The sequence below is a fragment of the Antrostomus carolinensis genome, unplaced genomic scaffold, assembly GCF_000700745.2.
Source record: "Antrostomus carolinensis isolate BGI_N321 unplaced genomic scaffold, ASM70074v2 scaffold22963, whole genome shotgun sequence".
Taxonomy (NCBI): Eukaryota; Metazoa; Chordata; class Aves; order Caprimulgiformes; family Caprimulgidae; genus Antrostomus; species Antrostomus carolinensis.
In genome coordinates this window covers 33058-40911 of record NW_010306165.1, presented here as the reverse complement: position 1 = coordinate 40911, position 7854 = coordinate 33058, and the positions used below count along the sequence as shown (strand labels likewise).

General features: G+C 40.6%; 1 protein-coding gene across 1 annotated transcript in view; it reads right to left on the bottom strand.

The window, feature by feature from the left end:
* The window catches only part of LOC104522679 (ectonucleotide pyrophosphatase/phosphodiesterase family member 2-like), a gene marked incomplete at its 3' end in the record, with an annotated part of 14848 nt that extends 9509 nt beyond the window's left edge, over positions 1–5339 (bottom strand). Inside the window, exons 1-2 of the mRNA XM_010165041.1 lie at positions 5145–5339; positions 4744–4846 (exon numbers count right to left, since the gene is read on the bottom strand). Of these exons, the coding sequence (XP_010163343.1) occupies positions 4744–4846; positions 5145–5177 (136 nt within the window). The remainder of the gene's footprint in view (positions 1–4743; positions 4847–5144) is intronic.
* Positions 5340–7854: the final 2515 nt, after the last annotated feature.

The window sequence follows — 7854 nt, the reverse complement described above, 5'->3', positions numbered from 1 at the left end:
ATTTTACATAGCTGAAAGCTTATTCTCCACACAAACGGAGGGAAAAATCTCTTCCCAAACAAGATGGCATTATCCCAAAACTGTGAGAATGAATGGAAAAGAGGATGAAGGGGAAGCTTTGAAGTGACATTGTAGTAGCTGATGTCCCACCAGCTCCCACCCCCAGCACTCCGTCGTTTCCCTTGGAGTGGCACTGGTTGGACACCAGCATAAAATACTTCAGGGAGCAAACCTGGCAGCAAATCAACCCTACAGCAAGGTGATGTGTGAGAAAACCAAACCTAGCATGGCTGCAGTCATGTATCGTGGAAGTGGCAAAGCACATTCATATGACTGCTGGAAAAGGTAGTAGTAGAGAAACTATGTCTCTCTCTGCTTTTGTATTTTTTTCAATCAGGTCAGTAACGACCAGAGTAAGTAACGTCACACACACAGTGAAGTTTCCCTCTGTAGGTACACACCCTGCAACCATACTCATAATGAGCCATCAATATTTAGGACATCTGGAGTTCCAAGGAGCTAAAGGTTGTGTATCTATGCTGGCAACACAAAGATCAGTATTTTCTTTGCTCATAGGCCACAAAGCTATGTTAGAAATTAATCGCATGAGAATTGTTTCAAGGAATGCTAACACTCAGATTTTCAGAGATATGAAGTCCTGTTCCTTATTCTTGATGACAACTGCTTCCTGCCAAATGCTTCTGAAAATCTGTTACTTAAAGAACTTTTCCATGTTATTTAACCTCTTCTACTACTTTCCCTTTTGGAAGCTAGGTAATATATAATCACAGATCCAGTAAGCTGCAAATCAAAGGTATTATGGACTCAAAGGTATTAAGTACTCACATACACTATATTTCCCTTGCACTGGCATTTCCCTCTTCATTTCAAAGAGATGAGAGGAAGATCATTTCGGAAGGTCAAAAAACATGCATTTAGGAAAGAGAAGGTGTAAATCTGACTGCAGATTACATAAGGGACAGAGTCAACTGCAGCTCAAGGAATGTCTAGCTGTTGTAAAGAGCAACTCAGTTATCAGGAAACCACTGGAACGAATTGCCCACAGGGGCTGTGCAATCTCTGATCTTGGAGATTTTGAAGAACAGGTTAGACCAAGATCTGTCAGGAGTACTTCAGTAATAACTGACGATGTCTTGGGATATAGAGAAGGTCTACATAGCTGTTCAAGGTCTCCTCTAGCTCCATCTTCTATAAATGCAAGCAGGGTTTCCATTTCACATAAGAAAAGTTTAGGCCAGCTACCTTGTCTGTTATTTTTTCACATCTGTTGACAATCGCTTTATTACTGATGTGACAAATTATCCCAAATTACTTAGCAAATTCAAGTAACACCTCCTGAGTCAATGTAGGACACTTTCCATATAGCAACACAAAAGAAGACTTGGTTTAATGCCTCTGATCTCTGAATACATTACGATCATTCCTTTGTTTATCACACTTGACCTCACCTTGCAGCCAGACCATGATTTTCAGGTCGCGCACAATGCCATGGCATGGGTACTGGTGCATGCAGAAGAATTTGAATATATATCATCAGGAACTCCAACTCTGGTGAGCATTTTCAAATTAACAGAAACCTCTGTACTGAACAAACCTACACGATTTCAAAATCCTTTTCAAAATTCCTGCATCCCTCCACAGCTCCTGCAATCAGACCATGCAGCAGGCAGAGGGACTTCAACCTGAAGGTCCTCTCTTCCTTTTTTAATAGACAAAGCTTTTCACATCCTTTTCCATGCATTCTCCTTTGGCTAACTAAGCTAAAAAAAAAAAAAAAAAAATCTAAGGATTTCTTCCTATGTCATAGGTTAGAGAGAGAAGTTACATAGGGCAATAGTGCCTTCCTGGTTCAGTCCATGGAGGTTATTAAATTTCCATTGTAAATGTGTGATATTTACCTTGGAAAGTGCCATATCAAACTGCTTGCTGTGATTCTGTCTGATTACAATAATTAAAAAAAACCAAAACCAAACCAAATCCATTTACTTCCAGTAGTATTACAGTCATATGACTACACAATATAGACATGCTTACACAGTCATCACAGGAAGTAGACTACCTGCTAGGAATTTGGTATTTTGGATCCTAGGCTTCTTATGTGGAACCTATATGGATCATCCAAATACCTATACAAAATATCTGGAACACCAGTTCTGCTAGATAATATTCATATTATGAACCTGCATTTAATTTTTGCAGAGTGCTATTGCAATGAGTAAAATGTCAATGAAAAGTTGCATAAAGTAAAAAATACATACTAACTATTCCAATAAAAGAAAGAGATGACTCAGTTTTTAATTACATGCTTAAAATCCAGTGAGAAGGGATAGAACAACTTCAGTGTTTCTCCTTCCAAAATTTAAGATATTATCCTATCATGACCAAGGAACATGCTTCAAGAGACTAAGGTCACAGTGCTTACAAAGATGTCCAGAAAGCTCATAAAGCAAATAACTTACAAAGGCAAAGTTATGAAAAAATGGGAACCTAAGCTCTCTAATGTCCTTTAGAAATTTTAAGTTGAAAAATTATTTCAATGAAATAATTTGTTGAGTACAAATATTAAACATCTCAAATGTATAAAGGCTTATATATCTGGACACTGTAAAAAGAGAACAAGAGGGGGTTTTTAGGCACTATGGTATTTCTTTGACATGCATTTATAAGGGACTAGGAAAAAAAACATGTTGTTTTTGATTCATAGATGAGTTCCATGCTAGATGAAAACTGAAATTTGCTTACAGTCATGGCATACCTCTGGAGAAATAACAAATTGGTCTATACAGTAATGGTTGGTAAAGAGAGTGTTTTGTCAATCCAAAATAATTAACTCTAAACACCAAGAAACTTAGAAATAAATAACCAAGTCAGAGTGAAGTTGAAAAAGAAGCTATGTTAATCTTTATTCTGGGTATTTCATTGCACTGGACTTCTGATGAAATATAACTGGAAGTCATGCAATTAGGGGAGTCTAAATAGCTTCTTTGATCACAGTGCTTTCAGTTTGTTAAGAAAAGCACCTCTCCAGTGTAATTTTTTACTTTCTCCTTTAGACAGATATGACTATAATACTTTATTCTTTCCTAGATTTTTTTTTTTTTTTTACTGCAGTAAAAATAATCAAGCTGCATAAACACAGAAGGGACAAAATCCTCCGTTACTTTTCTGTCTCTCATTGTTGCACCCTGGACTGGACAATGCCAGGTGCTGGTCCAGTCCCACCTGTTAGCAAATTCACGCTAGACTGCCAAAAGTACCTCATCTCCTGCTCTCTTGCAAGAGATCCCGTATTTCTTCCTATTTTCCTGGAATGCTGAGCTAAATCTCCTGCTGTTGGAAACAGCCCACAGCTACTGCTCCCAGCCCTGGCAGTGTTGAACAGCACTGGTTGGCTCAGCAGAGCTGGCACTGATGATCTGCAATGGGTCCCCAAGATCAGACCTTTGGCACTTCAGTAAAAAGCAGCTGAGCAACCCTGCCCAAAAGCCCGGGCAGTCACCAGCAAAAGCAACTGGTAGTCAGGTGTTGAAGCCATGAATGTAAATCCTTCACATCACTCTTAAGCACACTACACAACTGCTCTACAGTTAATATACTAGAAGATAAAAATACAAATAAATTTGTTTTTCAAGCCATTTTTTTTACTGTTATATGAAGAACAAAAACCACAGCCACTATCTTTTTGATTATCTAAAATGCCTCTGCTCAGTGGTCAGCAGCCCTGATTGTGGCTGTGATTAGACACCAATTTCTCTGAAAGACAGGGGAGAGAAGGACCTAGATCCATTACCAGGAACACAACAAACTCTGGTGACTGTAAACACTGTTATAACTAAAATTCACAAGCTATCATTACAGACAGGCATTTCAAATTAAACCCTTTCACTTCAGTTATATCAACCAGCTTTAAGTCAACGACCACAGGTTTCCTTTCTCCCAACAAAGGAAAGAACAGAGACACAAGTCAAGCTTACTTTTTTTTTTAAGGAAAAAAAAGACTCATTTTCCATTTTATATATTTTTCCACTTGGGCTATGCCTAAGCTCACAAAAGCCCATACGACCCCAGAACACAAACAACAGTCCCTTTTGTGGCATGTTCTTGCTTTCCTCCAAAGAAAAAAGTAGGAGGTGAAAGAAAAACAGACAACTTGGTGACAGCACATCTGTGTCTGCAGGACAGGACCCGGACACCTGCTCTCCTCTCCCCGGCCCTCTCTGCTGTCAGATGTCTGCCGTCTACTGTTCACAAACCAGCATGACCTCAGGAGCCACAGAAATCCCAAAAGCTTCTCTCACCAGCCCCTCTTGAAAGCATTAATCAAGTTTCTAGAAACCGCTTCAATAGCTACCAAAATAAAACCAGTACCCTTAAACCCATCGGGGAGTTTCTCTCTGCTCTAGAAGGAAACCGCGTGAGCACAAAACATAGCAAATGTTATGCAGGAGCTGATGAGACCGGTCTCTGTGAGGCTGTCAGTGCTCAGTCCTAAAATAAGATAGATTTTCCATAGTCACATGCACACAGAGCAAAAGTTTAAGTAAATAGGAGACCTATAGGTGAGTCCCAAAGGTCAACTGACTCCGGCTGTGTTATTTATTCTTCCCTATATCCTAGAGGGAAAAGGAACAAGCAAACTACTGTTTTGGAGGAGGAGTGGTTTCTAACCACAGTATATAACATAAGGGTATTGCAACGTACATTTTATGTCTGTTACTGTACCTGAGACCGGGCCCTCATCCCATTCTTCAGATCTCCTAAATCGATTTGTTGTAAATCCCATGCAGACATTTACTCCAAAGGCAAAAGCAAATAAAGATATAACCTGCAAAAGTAAAGCAACAAAGTAAGTAAACTGTGCAAAAAGCAGAACTTTCGAGCTAAGAGCATTAAGATTAAAGGGGCAGAGATGGTCCTCTGTACATTCGAGCTCCCCAGCCCTGCAGTTCCCATCACTGGAGCAGCAGCTGACAGCGTCACCGTTGCAGAGTCACACAAACCAGAAAGGGTTTATGAATAAAACATCTCTTTCTGAAGCTGAAACGCTCCTTTTTGTAGGAACTTCTTCAGGAGAGACAGGCTACTCCTGATCTAAAAACAAACATGCTCCTCTCCTCCCCTACCTGGTGCGAGTGGACGCAGCCCTTCTTAGCCATACTAGAGAATTCTTGAAAAGCCTGCGCGGCACCGTCGCCTTTTCTTTATAGTGAGCGCAGAGCTCTGTTTGCTCTGGGAGTTCGGGCTATTAGCTACAAGTAATCCCACCTGGTGAGGTTGACAGGCTCGTGTGATTTGTCCAGGGGATGATTTCATCATGTTTCACTCACAAATCGCAGCTCCGAGTGCAAGAAGCTCCAGGCAGCATCCCTCGCTGCTCCCTCCCCCAAACACACACACGCACGCTTTTATGTGGTTTCCTCTGGCAAAGCTGGGCTTTCTTATGTTGCTGCGGCCAATAGCTGTTCCTGCTCATTTTATTCTCCTCGCAAAAGTAACATGGTTAAAAGAGAAACCAAATGCGTCTCCATCTGGCTCAGAGAAGAAGGGAGGGGAAGCTCGTTCCGGGCTGTGAAATGAAAATATCCCGATGCCACCCTCAAATGTCACCCAACGTGGCAGGCGTTGCAGCACGGTGGGCTCAGCGCACGGGGTGAACACGCAGCCGCAGCTGCTGACCTTGCCATGGCCGGGTGGGTTTTGGGAGCTCGGGCACCCATCTCCTTCTCCAAGGGTGCTCCTGAAGTTTCTAGCTGGGTTGCAGAGCAGAGTCCCCCCAAAACTGGGGACACCTTCAGAGCAGGGGGTTATTTTTCAGCACTGTTCTCCCATGCTGCTGTGGCAGTGCAAGGCTTGGATCGATGGAAACACAAGCAGTTTTATCTGAATAGCTGGAAACTGCAGACTTCCAGAAAGGAAGAAGTGACACGTTCCCTCTGCCCCACATTCTCCTATTTTCATCAACAACAAAAGAAAGCTTGGCTGTTTGGATAAGCACTTCTATTTACAAAGCAAATGATAATGCTGAGCAGAAATACGGTTCAAATCAGTGGCTTAAATATTATTTGCCAAGGCAAATTATTTACCCGTGTAGTTTGCCACTTTTTTTCTCTGATGAAAGCTTCTTTCATTAAAGTGTTTACTAACAATTACATTTAAAGGGACAGAGTCAAGGTTCATAAGCCCTCTGATGGACTGAGCTTCCCCTGGGACCTGTCCCATATTCTATACTGGTGTTAAGAAACACAGCACGCTTTTCTGTCTTGCAATATTAAACACACACAATTGTGAGCTTTGTTTAGAGGTACATTTTACCTGCTGCAATATCTCTCCTTCCCTACCGTGTGGCTTTGCAGGGCAGAAGCTGCTCCTTTTTTATGCAGTTTCTTAACCAAAAGTGGCTCCATTTTGCAGCTGCATCTTTGCACTGCAAGCCTCAGGGAAATGTCATTAGCCCAAGAAGACCTACATCTTAACTACACCGGGACACTGTATTCCACTCCCTTGCACAGGCCAGGATTATGAAGTCAAGACTCGTCTTCCAACATTCACTTCATCACTATCTGGGTTGAAAATGAAATAGGTTGCAATAGGCAATATTTTTCTAGCAAAAAACCTGTGAATAGAGGTCTAGAGAAAAGTAATCACCAAAATTTTTACTAGCTCTTCCTATAAAATTCTTCAGGTTTTAGGCTCTGGCATATTCTGTGGTTAGACAACTTCATCTCCAAGCACTAGGTAATGTAAGTGCTGCAGTGTGTGACAGCAGCAGAAGGGAAACTAAAGGTGTCACAAATAATGGTTTTGCCTATATATCTTAATTAATGAAGTCCAAGATTTCAAGGGAATCAGCAGCTTCAAGTTCCCTTCCAGCCTGGGACCCTCAGGTCTCTGAGTGACCCAGGCAAAACACAATCAAATTTGCAAATCTGGTGTCCAATTTTGAATGCCCAAGCCAATACATCCAGATTCATTTTCAGGGCTGCTTGAGCCTTTGCTGTTCCTGCATATCTTCCTAACACACAGGTGCTCAGTTCTTTGAAAGAAAGTTCCTACGTAAGTTAAAAATGGCCACCTAGAAAAATAAAGCAAGAAACAAAACCAAAAAATACAGCATCATGGATGACTTCTACTGATTTGAAAATACATATTTTGTTTTTTCATTCACGTAACCTCTCTGTAGCTTGCAAACGGCATGATTTTACATAAATGGAGAAGCTCATTTTATATTTACATAAATGGAGAACCTCATTTTATGTTTTCTTTTCCATGCTACAAGTATATTATATTAATTAACCTCCTTTTAATATCCTTTGGAACTATAGATGATGATTCCTCTGAAATTGCTAATCTTTTTCATATGTGTTATGTAAGACACATTTTCCAGTAGCTCTGAACTGACCACATACTCAGATGTACAATCATCTTTTTGCCACAAGGACTCTGCCTGAAGCCACCCCACAGATGCACAAGGAACTTATTAGTATAAACAATGTATAATGATTTCGTTCAGGAAAAATTTCACTGTTGGCATCACTGACAATTAATTTTTTAAGCAATTAATTGCCATTTTACTCAGCAGAATAGGAAAGACTAAAGCTGAAATAATGTATTCCTGGCCCAAGAATGCAGTGGTTCAGTGCAAGTTTTAGGGCTTAAATGAAACACATTAAAAAGGAATTTTAACAAGATAAACAGAATACAGAATGCCTCTTCATCAGTTATTGTGCATAAGAATCGGCCTTTGGCTTTTATGATCGTGCTGATCACTATTTAACTCGGAATGCAAAATTTTCAACCAGCCACTAGGTGACACTTTACATGAGAAGTTCTCAC